The sequence below is a fragment of the Pseudopipra pipra genome, chromosome 30 (genome assembly GCF_036250125.1).
Source record: "Pseudopipra pipra isolate bDixPip1 chromosome 30, bDixPip1.hap1, whole genome shotgun sequence".
NCBI classification, from domain to species: Eukaryota; Metazoa; Chordata; class Aves; order Passeriformes; family Pipridae; genus Pseudopipra; species Pseudopipra pipra.
Window position 1 is genome coordinate 684553 of NC_087578.1, and position 16623 is coordinate 701175.

The 16623-nt window shown below is 61.7% G+C and overlaps 1 protein-coding gene across 16 annotated transcripts; it reads right to left on the reverse strand.

Annotated features, from left to right (window-relative positions):
- Positions 1-705: 705 nt before the first annotated feature.
- On the reverse strand, positions 706-16482 carry PCBP2 (poly(rC) binding protein 2). Of its 16 annotated transcripts, none has more exons than XM_064638746.1 (16): positions 16301-16479; positions 13968-14086; positions 13540-13563; positions 13393-13425; positions 12958-13074; positions 11491-11622; positions 10784-10912; positions 10302-10376; positions 8733-8819; positions 8493-8558; positions 7580-7621; positions 6505-6577; positions 6011-6049; positions 5023-5075; positions 4255-4424; positions 706-1300 (listed from the first exon to the last, which is right to left on the reverse strand). In XM_064638746.1, exons 2-16 carry the CDS (start codon positions 14034-14036, stop codon positions 1264-1266), a joined length of 1146 nt encoding a protein of 381 aa, XP_064494816.1. In that variant the 5' UTR covers positions 14037-14086; positions 16301-16479; the 3' UTR covers positions 706-1263. The 16 variants fall into 16 exon arrangements, with proteins under 16 accessions (XP_064494816.1, XP_064494818.1, XP_064494817.1 ...); XM_064638736.1 differs by lacking the exon at positions 706-1300 and adding an exon at positions 2493-3337 and having other exon boundaries at positions 16301-16482; XM_064638748.1 differs by lacking the exon at positions 8493-8558 and having other exon boundaries at positions 16301-16478.
- Between the last annotated feature and the right edge of the window lie 141 nt (positions 16483-16623).

The window sequence follows — 16623 nt, forward strand, 5'->3', positions numbered from 1 at the left end:
GCACTGCAAGGGGTTCTTTTTTGGGGGGGGGTGGGCAGGGGGCTTTGAGGGGGCACTGCAAGGTGGTTTGGGGGGGTAGTGGGGCAAAGAACAGGGGGAGAGGGTGTTTTGTCTCCCTCATTTGTTTATGAAGGTCCTACTCTAACAACCCCGTAGAGCTGGAGAGGGGTCTCCCTTATTTGAGGGAGGGGGTACAGGGTATAAGGGGCTGAGCCCCCCAGATAGTCCCAGCCTTTCTTTACTGGTGACACTGGGAACACTGGGCGGTGGCAGACACTCAGGGAAGAGGGGAGGATTGTCACCCATGGGATTTTGGGGGGAAGGAGGGGGGGAAAGGAAAGAGTGAACAGAACCAACTGGGACACTGGTTTCCATTAAAGACCAGTTAGCAGGGAACTGGGAGAGGAGAGACACCCCCAAAACGCATCCAGAGGATCAAAGTTCCCACCCCAGGACCGGTTTATGTCAGTCCAGTGAGACCCCAAAACCCAAGTGGGCCATAAGTGGGAGCAGTGGGCCAGTTTATCCCACTGCAGAGGGATCCCCAAGCTGGGCCATACTGGGAGCTGTTTAACCCCACACTCTGGAAGGATCCCAAATACCAACCAGGCTGGTTTCTCTCTCTCCTGGGGGAACCCAAAGGGGGCTGTACTGGGAGCACTGGGAAGAGCCAAGGGGGTTCAAATAAAGACGGAGACAGGCAGATCCATTAACCAAAATATCCTGCAGGTTCTATTCACAAGGAAAAGCTCCAGTCCATCTTTTTATTCAGTTTTTTTTTGAAAAATTTCCTGACGTTACAGAACTAAACTGAAATGTTTTTTTTTTTTGTGTGTTTTTTTCTTTTTTGTGGGTTTGGGTTTTTTTTGCCTTTTTTTTTATTTCCACTCTTAACATTTTATGACAAAAACAGAAACTTCATGAGCCGAAAAAAGGAGGGGGGGGGGGGGAGAAAGGGAGGGAGGTGCGGGGAAAGGGAGGGGAGAGGAGAGAGAAGCTTTATAAAACTAAGATTTGGGGTTCAGCAGTTTGTTTTTTTTTTTAAGAGAGCTGAACGAAAGGAATTAAAATGCTTTTATCTTTTAATTCAAAAAAACCCGAAAAAAAACCCCAAAAACAAAAACCAGAACAAAAATGAAACAAACTGAACCTGGTGAGTGGCGCGAGGCTGGAGGAACCGAAAATGTACAAACTAGTTAAAACCTGGGTCGGTGCTAAAGGGGCCGCAGATGGATGGCGAGGCTGGGGGGGTCCGGGGCCCCCCTAACTGCTGCCCATGCCCCCGGTCTCCGAGGAGAGCCTGCAACGAGAAAAGGGCGTCAGAGGGACCCCCCCAAAGGAAGAAAGGGGGTCAGAAGGGCCCCCCACTGAGGAGAAAAAGGCTTTAGAGGGACCCCTGCAATGAGAAAAGGGCATCAGAGGGAGTCCCAAGTGAGGAAGGGCTCCCCCCCCCCCAAATGAAGAAGGGGCATCAGAGGGACACCTGCAATGAGGGAAGGGTGTCAGAGGGACCCCCCCAGTGAGAAAAGGGCAAAGGGGATCCCTGCAACGAGGAAAGGGCATCTCAGGGACCCCCCCCTAATGTGGAAGGGGTGTCAGAGGGGCCCCTCCTGACAAGGAAAGGGTGTCAGAGGGACCCACCCCAATGAGGAAAGGGATTAGGGGACCCCCTGCAACAAGGAAAAGGCTTCAGAGGGACTCCCCAGTGAGGAAAGGGTGGGGAGGGGCCCCTCAGCAAGGAAAGGGCACCAAAGGGGATCCTTGACATGAGGAAAGGGCATCAAAGGGGATCCTTGAATGAGAAAGGGGCATCAGAGGGGATCCTTGAATGAGGAAAGGACATCAGAGGGGATCCTTGAATGAGGAAAGGTCATCAGAGGGGACCCCCGAGGAGGAGGCAGGTAGGGAGGAAGGCAGCCCCGTGGGGAGCACTTGGAGAGGGAACCCCCTCAGGAGGGAGGGGAGGGGGTTTTGGGGTGCAGAGGGAGGTGGTTTATGCACAAGCAGCGAGGAAAGGGAGGGGAGGAGGGGGGTGCAGGGCACTGCCTCCCCCCAAAAGGCACCTGAGGGGCTCCCAGGGGGCTGGTGGGGAGGGAGGGAGGGTCCAGGCTGAACATGGCTGGCTCTGCTCCAAGCTTTTGGAGGCGAGGGGGAACTCAGGGGAAGGGGGACCCCAAGGGGCAGGAATGAGGCAGCAGGGAAGGGAGAGTGTGATAGGAGTGGGGGGTGAACCCCCAGCAGGAACCCCTCAGGCAGGGGGAGGGGGGGGGGCAAGGCAGGGGACACACAGACATTGCAAGGGCATCTCTGAGCCCCTCAAACCCAACCCCAGCACAGCTGCCACACCTCCGAGGTGGCTCAAAGCTTCTCCCTCCCTGCAATTTAAGGAGGGAGGGGGGACACACACCCCAATCTGGGTGGCAGAGGGGTCAATAACAAGGGGACCCCCCCGGGGCTGGCCCCCCGCTTCGGCACAGATCTACCAGAGCAGGTTCTCACCGTGGCAACTTTATTACAGGTACAGACAGTTAAGAGAGGACAGGTGAGGCCCCGGGGATGCAATTCCAACCCCCCCAAAATCATGTATTCCCCCTCCCTCCCTCCGCCCTCCCACCCCTCCCGACCCACAACTGCAACCAAGCTACTCAAAAAAATGGAAAAAAAAAAAAGGAGAGGAGAAATGAAAAGTAACAAGCAACAGCTACAGGCAGGCAGAGAAGGAATCGACCGATCACAGGACAAGGGGACACAGTCTCTCTCGGCCGGCAAGAAAACTCTGCTCGAGGAGCAGCACAAGCTCAGATTTTGGAGTAAAATGGAGGAAAATTTAAAAAAAAAAAAAAAAAAAAAAAAAAAAAAGAGAAAAAATAAAAAAGAGAAAAAAATTTAAAAAAAGAGAAAAAAATAAAATTGAAAAAAAATAAAGAGGATAATAGAGAAAATTGCTGTTCCAAGTCTCCTCTACAGGGTCCCGGTGCTGCCACCCCTGTGTGGGTCCCCCGAGCAGCCTCAGTAAGGGGAAAACCTCTGCTTCTCCGCTTTCAGTTTGTTAGTGACACAGGGCACGGCGGGCGCCGCGGCCCCTTTGGCCGCAGACACGACATTTAGCGCCAGGAGAGGGACAGGTTTCATGCCAAGCAGACTGGAGACACAAGGGGCGGTCGGAAGAGGGTTGGGGAGGCTGGAGGGTGCGTCGGAGGCCCCCGCGGTGGCGAGCGAGGGGGTGGTGGTAGAGGAGGAAGAAGAAGAAGGGGTGGAGGGTTGAGAGAGGTTGATGCTGAGGTGGTCAGGGATCGTGACGGAGGCTGCCTGGGAGGAGGGTTTAGCGCTTTCTAAACTGTAACAGAGGAGAAAAGGAACAAAAAAAACAAACAAAAAAAAATAAAAAAGAAACAAAACAAAACACGGGTGGGTGGGAGGGAAGGAACGGCACAAAATGCGAAATAAAAAAAAAAAAAAAAAAGCACAGGACAAACAGCGAAAAACGGCGCAGGAGCCGAGCTGGAGGAGGGGGAGGGAGGGCAGGGAGGGGAGGAGGGAGGAGAGGGGAAGGGAGTGGCACTGCCAGGCCTGGCTGAGCCACATATGGGACCCCCCATGCCCACCCCCGGAATGAGCCTGGCTCAGCCATGAGGTCACACCCTGGGCACCGTGAAGGGAATGAGACAAAAACCAGAGACAATCACTGGCAGCTCCTGCTCTGCCATGGAGCAGGGACACGGCCCCAGGGACCCCCAGCCCCTCTGGGGCATGTGGAGTTGGGGGAGGGAGAGTGCAACTCCTAGCTCAGGGCAGGGAACACGGGACACAGGGACATGGGTGGCCTGAGACCAGGCCCTGCCACTGCTACCCACGGCACCAGAGCAGAGCCAGGCCCTGCCAGCAGCACCAGCCACTCTCTGGGATGACAGCATCCCCCTGGGATGCTCGGGATCCCCAGGAGCAGGGCCAGGGAGCCCCTCCTGTCACCCCTCAGCACCGCAGTGGAACAGCAGAGACCACCAAGAGGCTCCTTCTGCAGCCACAGACTCCCCCCAGCCCCACGGCCGGAGCTTTCCCAGCCAAATCCATCACCCTGCAGAGTCTCACAGCCCCGGAGGCGATCGCAGTGGGGAAACTGGGGCAGCAGGCACAGGGAAGGGGGAAAGGAAACAGGGGAAAACACGGGGTGGGAGGGAGAAAACCCCTTCCCCTCATGCGGGGCACAGGGAGGGGAGCCTGGGAAGCCCCGGAACCTCGTCAGCGGGGACTCACCTGACATTAATTAGATACTGGGCCAGGCTGATGCTCGCTGCAGATCCAGTTATGGTCACCTGCCGGTCAGTAGAGCCTTCCACGGGGTTGGCAATCTTGATCTGCGCCCCGGACATCTGGCGGATCTCGTTGATCTTGGCGCCCTGACGCCCGATGATGCAGCCAATCAGCTGAGGGGAGGCAGCAGCAGTGTTAGTTAATTAATTAATTAATTAACCCTCATCCTCCTCACCCCCCTGCCTGGCATCTTTCCCTAGGGTTGGGTACTAGGGAAAATTCCTTCGTGGGAATCGTGCAGCCCCTGCCCCAGTGTGGGGGGGTCACTGTCCCTGGAGGTGTCCCAAATCACGTGGATGTGGCCCTTGGGGACACAGTTCAGTGGTGGCCTTGATGGTGCTGGGGGAACAGTTGGACTTGGTGGCCTGAGAGGCCTTTTCCAACCTTAACAATCTCATGATTGGATGATTACTTGGTGGGGGGGGGGGGGGCAGGACGAGGCTGAGGAGTTGGAAGAGGGAGTTTAAGAGGCTGAAAAAGGGGTTTTCTGCCTTCAAGCTCACTGGAAGGGGGATAAGGAATGTGGTGACAGCCAGAGTGGCCCAAGGTGGCACTTTGGAGTGCAGCCACGAGCCTGATGCAGCTTTAAAGCTGAGAACGGGCCCCCCACACCCCTTTTGTTAAGAGGGGCAGATCCTGAGGACCCCCAGGGCCAAGGGGCAGCTGTCTGCCCATGATGCCTCCACCCCCCGACGCCCCTGGGATACTCACATCGTTTGGAATGGTGAGTTCATGGGAGGTGGTTTGAGCAGAGGCATCCAAACCTGCTCAGAGACAGAGAGGGGGGGGCAGGTGAGGGGGGTGACAGACTGGGGGTGCAGCACCCCAAGTGCTGCCAGCTTCAGGCTGCCTGGGAGGCCTCCGAGCAGGCTGGGGAGGGCAGAGCAGGCTGGGAGGTCACTCCAACCCCCCGTTGCTCCCCACCCACTCCTTGCTTCCCCCCTGCTCCTCACTCACCCCCCGATTTCTCCCCTCCTTGTCCCCTCCCCGTGTGTCGCCGCAGGGTCCTCCATCCAGGAGCAGGGTGCTGGCACTGGGGGGCTCCAGCCGGGCACTCAGCTCTGCTCCCACTCCAGTACCAACCTCCAAGGGCTACATCACCCCTCCTTCCTCCTCCTCCTCCTCGCTGCAGCCCAGCAGGGCAGTGCTACGCCAGCCAGTGCTGCAAGGCCACTCATGCCTCGCATGGGGCCAAGCGTGTGTGCCAGGTGCATTTTTTCCATGTTTTCTCACTTTCCCCCCATTCCCAGCTCGCTCCCTGCTAGAGGGAGCGGTGGGAGCCTCTAGACCTCACCCTGAGGCTCTGGGTGAGGGGCAGACAGCGCTCTGGGGACACAGCAGGTGACATTGTGCTGTCCCCACACACCTCCGGCTCCTGACAGCTCCAGCACCTCCTTGGCTGGGGGTTGCTCCTCTCAGTGTGGGTTTTTTTTTTTTGGGGGGGTGGGAAGCTCAGGACCCACAGCTCACTGGGACAGCTGAGCTTCTGCCCAATCCTGCTGCTCTCCACTATCCAGCTGAGCTCCAGGGCATGGACAGCTGAGTCAGGCTGCAACTCCAGCCCTTCTAGGGCTCCCCTCAACCCTCTTTCCCCCCTGTTCTGGGCACAAAGGTGGGCAGCATCTATCAGGGAGAACGAGACCCCAGGCAGCATCAATACACAACAGAGTAACTACAGATTGTGTGTTTGGATCATTACCCCAATAGCCTTTCACCTCTGGAGAGCTGGAGTCAATGCCTGTTAAGATACAAGTCACAATGAGTTTGGCTGTCTCAAGTTTAGAGCCCCAAACGGGTATTTTTTTTTTTCCACTTTCTTGGGTTTTTTAGCCATCTTAGCAAATCTAAAGCAAATTTGGTACAACTCAGCAGTTGCCTGCTCAGGCCTGGAGTAGCCGGAGGGGAGAGAGCGGGTGCTGCAGGCCGGGGGTCTCCCAGTGCGTTGGCAGAGTACAGGGGGGATGAGGGAGGGAAGCAGCACGGATGGAGGCCCTGCCTGTGCCGGGCTCGGCTCGTCCCTACCCCTGCAGCCCCCAGAGACATCACAACAATCGTTACCTGGCCGGGCCCAGCTCGGGGGAACGTTTGGGTTTAGGTTTTTGAGCGCGAGCGCGGCCCCACGGAGGAGCCGGGGGCAGCCCGGGCTGGGCTCCGGCCCGCGCTAGCGCACACGGAGAGAAGGAGTTTCCATACCACTGAATCCAGTGTTGCCATGAGACATTGGAAAGTGTGACTGTTGCATTGCCAACTGGTGCAGCTTGGTCAGCTAGAGGAGGGAAAAGAGAGAGAAAAGAGAAAAGGCTGGCGTTAGCCATTTCCCGAGGCCAGGGGGGGCCAGGACTCACCCCGCATGCGCGCCCGCGCGGACACGAGCCCCGCCGCCCCGGCCCCTCCGCACGCGGCCCGGCCCTCTCCGCACGGAGGCCAAGGTGGGCTGGGGGCTGTGCCCACCCCTCGGTGCAGCGAGGTCTGGAGGAGCTCAGGAAGAGAAGCAGAGAGGAGCGGGAGGGAGCAGGTGCTCGCAGCACTGCGGGGGAGCGGCAGGGAACGGGGACAGAGCGCGGCTCGGCTCCGCCAAAGGAGCAGCTCTTCCAGCCCAGTTTCCTCCTAGCCCCTCTCCCCCCTGGCCTGGCGCGTCAGACCCCCCCTCACTGCTCTAAGGTGCCAGGAGCAGAGACCAGCCCCTACGGGATGAGGATGGGTGCCAGAGGATGGAGGTGTCCGACAGCACCGGGAGAGGTGGCCGCTGCCGGGATGGTCCCTCCTCTCCCGAACGGACCCGCCAGGCTGGCAGCAGCCTGGGATGGGCCGGATCCAACCCCCTCCCCGACTGCCACCTGCGCCCACTCGTTGGGCCAGCTGTCCCCTGCCCCGGGAGAGCCACCGTGACAGAGCCACCGTGTGCTGGGGGGGGTGTTCTCGTGCCGAATTCAGGGAGGAGGAGCAAGGGGGTGGGGGCAAGGGAAAAGCCGGAGCTGGTGTGAAATGCCAAGCCAGGGAGAGGTGGGTTTGGAAAAAAAATATAACAGGAGCAGGGAAGTGTCAGAGAGGAGGTGGGGGGAGGATCCAGGGAGAGCTCTGAGGCTGGGTGAAGCTGGCTGCAGGAAGGCCAACTGAGGGGGGCGAGTTTTTTTTGGGGGGGGCTCGGATCAGATCGAGCATTCAGCCCAAGCTGAGCAGCTCGAGTGGAGAAAGCACGGAGAAAATTTTGGAAGGAGGGGAGGAAAAGGGTGGATTTCAAGACAAGAAGTTGTAAATAAAAACTTACATCTGGCTGTGGAATGGCATACTGTCCTTGAATGGTATAGGCCTACAAAAGGAGGAAAACAGTCCTATTAACAACCATCGGACAGCCACCCAGGGACAGACAGATTTCAACTAGCCAGGAAGTCAGAGAGCCAAGGTGGAGAGTTCTCCGGGGCGAGGGAAGTGGGGCAGGAGAGGCAGGGGACGGATAAATGCTGTCACAAGCAGTTTCTAGGCTGGCGGTTACTCGAATTGGCCTGACGTGGCGGGTACGGGGAGGGGCAGAATCGGTGCCGTCCCCCCCCAAAAAAACAACCAAAAAAATTTAAAAAAAAAAAAAAAAAAAAAAGGTGGCAGACAAAAAAAAAAAACCAACCAAAAAAAAAAAACCAAACCAAAAAACCAAAAATAAAAAACCAACAAGAGAACGGCTGGGATCTTGATGAAGATGTTATGGTGTGGTGAGTCCGACAATGCTGCTATCCCTGCGCCCCCGCGCAGGCAGGGAGGATCCAACGCCCCGCCGGCCCTGCTGCTGCTCCCGGCCCCTCTCTGCCCCGGCCCAGCAGCTCCCCCGCCTCCCCCCACCCCAAAAAAAAAGTTGCCCCGTTCCGAGTCCTCTCGTCACTCCGCACGCCTAGGACAACGTCGCCGGGCAAGCTACAGGTCAGTGCTGGCGCTGGCTACCGCTGCTCGACACGGCCCAGCGCTCGGAGGGGAACGAGGCGAGGGCCTGACCTGCCACAACTCCGAGTTAACTCGAGGTTAAGGGACAGCCACAGACTTCAGATGCCTCCTGAAGCTACCCAGAAAGGGCGAGTCACTGGCTGGGGCCTGGCTGGCTAAGGTTTGGGGAGGTCTGGGGGGGCCGGGCAGGTGGGGGTGGGTGGGAGAGGAAGGGGAGAGGGGGGTACACAGCCTCACTTCCAGGTCACCGGAAGAACTGCAGCCCAGGCTGGAATTGGCCCAAGTTCGTTGCCATGCAGTGGCTGCCGGGTGGCCTGCGTGAGGAGAGGTTGGTGGGCTCAGAGTCCAGTTCCCAGTGGACAGGAGTCCACAGCACAAAAAGCCACCGTTGTCGGTTTTGGGGGACGGGGACGGGGATGCCACCCTTGTTGGCAGTCTCAGAGAGGCCAAGGATTGAACGGGCCGTGGAGACTGAACTCCCCTCTCACCTCCTGAGGTGGTCCCTCCAAGTCAGAGTTGAGGCACATGGATGGGGCGGTGTGGGGGTAGCTCGCACTGCCGCTGCTGTACCTGTCCTGTGGATAAATTAGAGGACTTCAGTCTCCAGGGCTGTCAATCCGAAACCTTTCGCTAACACCAAACTCACATCCACATTAGCTCAGTGCTGATCGAGGGCTCGCCCTGCTCTACGCACGACTCTGAGCTGCGAAGACAGAGCCCAACGGCCGCCAGGAGCGGGGGGGCCCGGGCGGCTGCTGCGGGGCTTGGCCGCGGCCCTGGGCCAGGGATGGGGGCGGAAAGAAGGAAGGGGGAGAAAAAGGGGAAGGGGAGGGAAGAGATGCGTGGCCGTGGGAAGCCTTGGGAAGCCTGCTCCTCACTGCTCTAACGGGGAAGGCGGCCGGCTCCCGCCCCGGGGGTCCGCGCGTACGGCCCCGGCAAGGGGGAGGGCGCTTCCCCCGGGGGGCAGAGCGGCGGGAGAAGCTGTCGGAGAGGCGGGGGGGGCTGACCGGGTTCAAGGGGGGGAGGAAGAGGCAGGGAGGGCAGGGGTGGGGAGGAAGGGGACGGCGGCAGGTCCGTCCCCAAAACAAGCATGGCCTGGCGTGGGGGGGGGAGAGCAGAGTCAGGCCTGGCTCTCAGGGAGGCCGGCAGCAGCTACCCCTTTTCCCTGACCCCCTTCCCTGCCTACGGAGGCCTCCACCGACAAGGCCAGGCCCTGCCTGCGCGGGTCCCGGGCCGGAGCCCACCCCGAGGGGTCTCCCTGGCAGCAGGAAGGCAGCGGATGCGTTTGCACGAGTCGCCGTGGTTTCTCCGAGCTTTACGGCAGCCCTGGGAACCGCAGGGTGGGAGCGGGTGACCCGCTCCTGGGCCCGGCCTCCCAGCCAGCACCCCCACCCCAAAGAGGGCAGGGGGATTCGGGGCTTTACAGCAGACAGGATCCCAAGGGAGCCCTGTCCCCTGTAACCTGGCTCACGGCAGGGAGCGACTCCCCAGCTCAGCTCAGCTCAGCGCAGGAGGGACTAAACCCCAGTCACCTGACACTACTCCTATCTGACACACCCTCCCCTCGTGCGAGACGAAGCCTTTGCACACCCCAACCCTACCCACGGCACAGGCTGAGCCTTTGCACCCCAAGAGCCAGTCACGGAGAGCAGAGAAGCCCCAACCTCCGGGCCAGTCACCCACAGCAAGTCACACCAATGTCCCTGGAGCCAGCCCGAGGCAGAGGGGCAGAGCCTGGGTTTGGCAGCTGGAGCCGCGGCCCCATTCAAATCCCCACTGCTGCCACCACACTGGCAATGTTTTTTTTTGGCTGGTTAACTCCAGGAGTGTTTTCCAGCATCCCCTCCTCCCAAATCGTCCCTTTTCCCCACTCTCATCCCTCGGCAGGGATGGCTGGAGCTGGCTCTGGGAGGCTGAGGCCCAGCAGAGCCGCTCTGGGCCGGAGGCACGGCGTGGGTGACGGGCACGCGGAGCGGCCGGGGCGCGCTGGCAGCTCGGTACGACACCCCCTGCCCCCCTCCCCACCCCGCACCCCAGGAGCAGAGGAGAGGCCTTACCTGGCCGCCTGCAAAGATGACAGGAGAGCTGGATGGCTTGGGTCGGTACGGGATGGTGACACCCTTCGGGGGAGACTGGGTGACAGGCAGAGAGGGCAGGTCAGACACCGAGGGCCGCTGGCACCAACAGCCCCCTCCCCGCACCCCAGGGCTCTGTTTCAGCTTCCCAACTGGCTGTCTGGGGAACCCACAGCAATGATATTTCTTCCCCATCCCAGGCACAGGGCCCAGGAGCAGAGCAGTGGGACAGCTCAGTGTCACCGTGCTGGGCAGCACGACCGGTCACCGTGAGCAGCTCTCGAGGCCCCGCTCGACCCCGGTTTTAAGCGGCTCCAAGCCTCACCTGGATGAGGCTGTAATCCCCAGCTATCCCTTTATCCCCCAGCAGTCATCTTCTCCACCCTCAGCGTTTCCACCCCGGGAGGAGACATGGCTGCCAAGGGCAGCGGGATCCCCTGCACAGGCCTGAGGAGGGGCCCTACCTCAAGCATGACGACGCAGATCTGTTTGACGCACTCGATGATGGACTGTGGGATCCCAGCAATGGTGATGGCTCGCTCAGTCGAGTTGGGCAGCATGTCCCCTGCCACCTGGACCTGTGCCCCCGTGCTCTGCCAAGTCGAGGGTTAAAAATAACCGGTCAGACCCCAGGGAGGGCTGTGACCTCAGCGATGAACCCCGTGGATGGTTATACATAGCCAAAACTGCTCCCCCCTCCTCCTTTTCCCCCCCAAAATAAAGTCCTTTAATCCCAGCTGGATACAAGTCAGGCACTGGGAGCCCGAGGCAGCAGAGGGGGACCTGGGCTCAGCCTGTCCCTGTAACCCAAGCCAAGCCCATCTCTACGCCAGCAGAGCCGGGCAGAGTTAATCCAGCAGCACCCAGTGCTAAATGGCATGGGCGAGGGCAGCGTGGGCCTGGCACCACATCTCCCCCTCCAAAAACTGGGAGAAGGCTGGGGAGGGGGCGCTCAGGAGCCACGGGAAGGAGGGGGGAGCAAGAACCCAGGCGTCCAGCTGTGGGGGACAGCACTGGGCAGGGAAGGGTCTGCCTCGAGTCTCAGTTTCCTGAGCACTAAAAATACAGGGAGCTCCAAAACATCCCAGTAATGCCACATCCCTGTCAAGTGGTACCATGTGGGGGCACCCAGAGCCCCAAGGACCTCCCCCTCAGGGTGGCCACCACGCACCTCTCGGATCTCCTTGATCTTGCAGCCTCCCTTCCCAATGAGGGACCCGCACTGGCTGGCAGGGACCACAAGTCGGAGGGTGACCGGGGGCCGGCTGGCAGCTGTGCTGTTGGTCATGGAGCTGCTGATGTCCTGTGAGGAAGAGGAGGGGCTCAGAGGGGTTGGCCTGGCCTGGCACAGCATCCCCGCTGGAACGGCACCGGCACGCGGCGGGGACGTGCCCAGCACAGGGACAGGGAGATGATGCTGGCACCAGGAGCCCCAGCCAAGGTGACCTCGGGGCTCTCCCAGTCCCATTTCCCAGGGATTCCTTAACGGTTGGGGAAGCAGCAGCCACACTGTTGTCTCAGTGGAAACAGGGGTTTAACCACCCCCAGCCCCTGGATGGGTCACACCTCAGCCGAGTGAGAACTGGCTGTGTCACTGCTGGCGGGGGGACAAGGGTTGGGGGCTCAGACTCCACAGCTCCCAGGTCAGCACGGAGCCTCCCGCTGCACCAGGGATCAAGGCAGGAGCTCCGGGAAAACAATCCCTGCACCGATTACAGCGGTCATGTGCTGGCAGGGGGAGGGGAGGCACAAGGCCAGGGCTCAACTGACCTACTAAAAGCAAAGCTTCAGTTCCAAGGCCGCTGCCCAGGGCCACACTCGGCCATGGAGCCCTTGGAGGACTCCGGCTCTTGGCGTGTGGCACAAACAGCTCTGGGCTCTGCAGCCTTTTAGGCGAGAGCAGGGGGGTTTGGGGACAGAGCTGCCAGCACAGGGCTGCTCCTCCCAGGGAAGTGTCCCAAATCCAAAGGGCAACAGGATTTGTACCCATGCGGGCGAGGCGAGGGCTACAGAGCTCTGCCCCACACCAGGCAAGAAGCACTCCCATCTCCCAGTGCCTCCAGTGCAGAGCAGGATGGAAACCTCCTCAACATCGCAGCCCTGAGCAGGCTCTAATGCCCACAGACAGGATCCAGGTTATCGAGGATCAACATCCCCCCTAGAAGCTGCAGATTCAGTGGGACCAGGGGCATGATGCAGCTCCTCCTCCAGTGCTGCACAGCTACACCTCAGGCTCCCTCCTCGGTGGGGTGAGGGATCGACAAACTTTGGTCCCCACTGGGGCATGTAAGAGGGGAAGTGGCAGCAGGACAAGCAGAGCCAGGGGGATTCCAGGTCCAGCTCTGCCCAAAGCTGTTTAACCAGTGCCCAGGGAAGTCCCTGCAGGACTCTGGCTCCGGCACTGCCTGGACCTTGACCCAGCTCCCAGACGGGCAAAGATCGGGGGCCCCACAGGGAAACACCGGCCATCCATGTGGAAATGGCCCATCCTGCTGCTCAGCCCCAGCAGGACAAACCCAGCAGGGACAAAGCCCTCCTGGGTGCAGACCCCCTGGCACATGGGGGTCAATTTACCCCGGGAAAGGGGCAAACAGGGGCAGTGACTGCGGTGAGGAGGGGGCTTGTGCTGCAGACACACCTCTTCCAGTTTGTCAATGATCATCGCAAAAGCTTTGAAGATGGCGTTGGTGGGTCCCGCGAGGGTGATGATACGCTCGGGGCAGTTCCCTTCCGAGATGTTGATGCGAGCTCCGCTCTGCGGGAGGCAAACGCCACCTCAGCGCTCCGGGCCCCCCTCGACCCCCCCGGGGCAACCGCGGGGCAGCCGGAGTTCCCCAGGATCCCCCGCTGGGGACGAGCCCTCCTCCCTGCCTCCCTCCCTCCTCCCTCCCTCGGCTCGGGCAGCCATCTTCTCCTCCTCGGCTTCCTGCCGCGCCTGCCCACACCTCCCGGCATTCCCCGCGCCGCCGCTCCGGCCGCTGCCTCCGCGCTGCCTGCGGAGCCCTCGCAAGGCCCCGCGCCGCCGCCGCGGCCCCCGGATCCCCCGCAGCCCCTCCCCGGCCCCGGGACTCACCTCCTCACGCATCTTCTTCACGGACTCCCCTTTCTGTGAGGAAGGAGAGAAAGGAAAAAGGCGTTAGCGTGGCTGTGGGGGAGGGGAGGGGACGAGGAGAGAAGGGGAAGGCGGGATGAGAGCTGAGAGCGGTGGTTCCTCACTTACCTTCCCAATGATGCTTCCCACCTCCTGGGATGGAAACAAAAGCACCATTAGTCAGCGTTTTAAAAACTCCAGGAGTCCCAAAGCCTAAACTTGCTCCCTTTACAGCCTAAACTTGCTCCTTTTACAGTCTAAACTCACTCCTTTTACAGCCCAAACAAGTTCCTGAGCACTTGGGATCTGTCCCCTCCAGATACCCAGGGATGTGCACTGACACTCTGCTCCCACCTGAGCTCCCTCCAGGTCGTTCCCCCGCCCCCCATTATTATTTTCCTCCCTGGCTGTGCTTTTACGGTGCTGCTGCTGCGCCCCAGGAGCCGGCCGGGCGCCAGGAGCACATTCCCGGCTCTGCAGCAGCTCCAGGAGATCCCCCCCCCACCATCCAGCCCACCCTGTGCCAGGTGAGGGTTGGAGACAGAGGGGACACGAACCTTTCCGTGCATGAGTAGCCGGATGGTGAGTGTGACATTGAGACCCCCTTCGATGACTCCGGTGTCCATGGTGGGGTCGGCTCAGGCTGTGGCAGCGCTTGGGCCTTGGGCGAGCGGCGCTGGGGGCGAGAGGGGCCGGGTGAGGGGCTGGGGCTGAGAGGCTCTTCCAACCCTCCCCAGCCCATTCCAGCAGCATTCCAACCTCCCTGCGCTTCTTCTCCCCTCGAATCTCCCCCGGAAGTTTCGGGCCATGCACCTCCCCAAAGAGCTGATCCATGGTGGTTTGGCTGCTCCTCCTGCCCGTTTCCAGGGCTGAACTGGCCTGATCCCACCAGGATCCAGCAGCTCCTGGGGCCACAAGGGTCTTGCTCAGCCTCTGCCTCTTACAGGGGCTTCCTGTGAGGACAAGGGACCCCGAGAAGGGACTGAGAACTTCAGGGTGACCCTCAGGTGGGACTGGGGACACAAACAGTTCCTGGACAACCAGGGGGCACTGGGGACCTAAGAGGGGCCCCTGAGTGGGCCGTACAGCTCCGGGGAACCTGCCTGTCCCTGCGAGCCCCACTCCTTCCCCAATCCCCAAGCCTTCCTGCAGCTGCCCAGCAGGGGCAAGTGCCCCATTCCCGGAGGTTTAACCCTCTGAGAACCCAGGATTGGGGAGAAAATAAACCACATCCACTTCCCTGAGCCCTGCACCCGCGTGGGGCCTCCCGGAGCAGGTTCCGAGGCGATTCCCTCGGACCCAGATAAGGCCACATGAGCGCACGATCAGGTTTCAAACCACCTGAGTCGGCAGCGGTTGCAAAACAGCCCGACCGGCCCCAGCCAGGCGTTTAATGGGAATCCGGTAAATAAACTCCCATTTCAGCCCTCGCTTTTGCCCCATCAAAGTTTAACCACGGCCGGGGGTTCGCCCGCGGGCCGGGGCAGCGCTGCCTCGCTGGCAAACCAGAGGGTTTTGCCGCGGCCCGGAGTCGCGGCCTCCATGAGCTCAGCCCGACATCCCACCACATTCAAACTGGCGCCGCCAGCCCGGCTTGGGAAGCAGAGCCGGCCCCAATTCTCCCGCTCCCAGCCCACCCGGTCCCGTCTCCGCCCGTCCCACGAGCCCCGGCCGGTCCCGGGGACAAAAGGGGCCGAGCGGCCCCGGTCCGGGCTCCCGGCGAGGCTCCTCCGCAGGAAAACTTCCCCGAGCTCTCCCTCGCCGGATCCAACCCCACCCGGGACCCCCGTCCCGAACTGGGACCAGCACGGGGGGGACCCGGTTTCTTGGGCTGGGACGTGGCTCCAAAACGCGCTTGTCCCTGAGGCGGGAACGCGGCTCCTGAGCCAGCTCAGCCCTGGGCGGGGGGGGGGACCAGGCCGGGGGTCCTGGGCTCCGAGCCCGGCTGGGGGACCGCGACAGGAACGGGGGTTACGGGGCGACCCCCGGGGCCGCGATAGAGCCCCCGGAGTGAGGGGCGGGTAAGCGGGGGGGTCCCGGCCGGTGGCTTCGAACTGGCCCCGGAGCCCGGCGGGGGAACCCCCGGACTGGGCTGGGGGGTACCGACCCCGGGACTCTGGAACTCCCCCAGAACCGGGGGGCTCGGGGTCAGACCCCCGGCCGGGGATCGCGGCTCCGCACCGGGCAGGGCCCGGGGGGGCTCGGGGAGAAGGAAACACGGATGCCCCAAGGAGGAGGGTGGCCCCCCTTTCCACTCTGGAGGTGTGTGGGGGGAGAGAACAACAGCGCGGGATGGTGGAAAAAAAACAAAAAACAAAAAAAACAAACGGACCCGGCCGGGAAAATATAAACTCCCAAAAACTGAAAAACAAACAAAAAAATCCAAAAACCAAAACTGAAGAAAAAAAAACCCCAAAACAACAAAACGTAAAAAACGGGAATAAAAAGAAAAAAAAAAATCTCCCTTCCCCCCCCCCCGAGCCGGCCCGGGCGGGGGGCGGCGGCGCCATGTGACGCACGCGGCGCCCCGGACCCCCCCGGGCCCGGTTCCGGCGGGGGTGGCGGCGGGGGGGGTTGTGGGGAGAGGGGGGGGGACGACAGAGGCTCCCCCGGACCCCCCCCGACCCTCTCGGGCCGCCGCCCCCCCGGCGGCGCGGGGCGCGCGGGCCGCACAGGCCGCACAGGCCGCGCAGGCCGCGGGCGCCGTGAGGGCGCGGCCGGCGGGAGGAGGGAGGGGGGGCGGCGGGGGGGCCGCGCCAGGGCCCGGCCCGAGAGCGGTGTGTGGTGTGGGGCGGTTGGTCGGACCCGGATGGCGGCCGGGGGGGCGCGGGGGGCGGTTGTGAGGGGGGGTGGTGTTGGTGGGGGGGGAGGGGGGGGGGGTCGGGCCTACCTGTGTCGGCGCCGGTAACGGCGTTGGGCGAAGGGCGCTCCGGGCGGAGCGGGAGGAGGAGGAGGGAGGGCGGGAGGGAGGGGGGGGAGGCGGGGAGGGAGCGCGGCGGGCGGGCGCGCGGGATGGCGGCGGCGGCGGCGCGGGCGCGGCTGCTCCGGCTGCGGCGGCCGCGGGTCTGGGAGGGGGCGGCGGGCGCGGCCCGATTTACACCCGCCCCGACCCGGAAACGCACCGCGCGCGCGGGGCGGGACAGAGCGGCCGCCGCGCCCCGCACAGCGCCGCCCTGCGGCTGGGAGGGATGAGAGAGGGGGCGCACGGGGGTG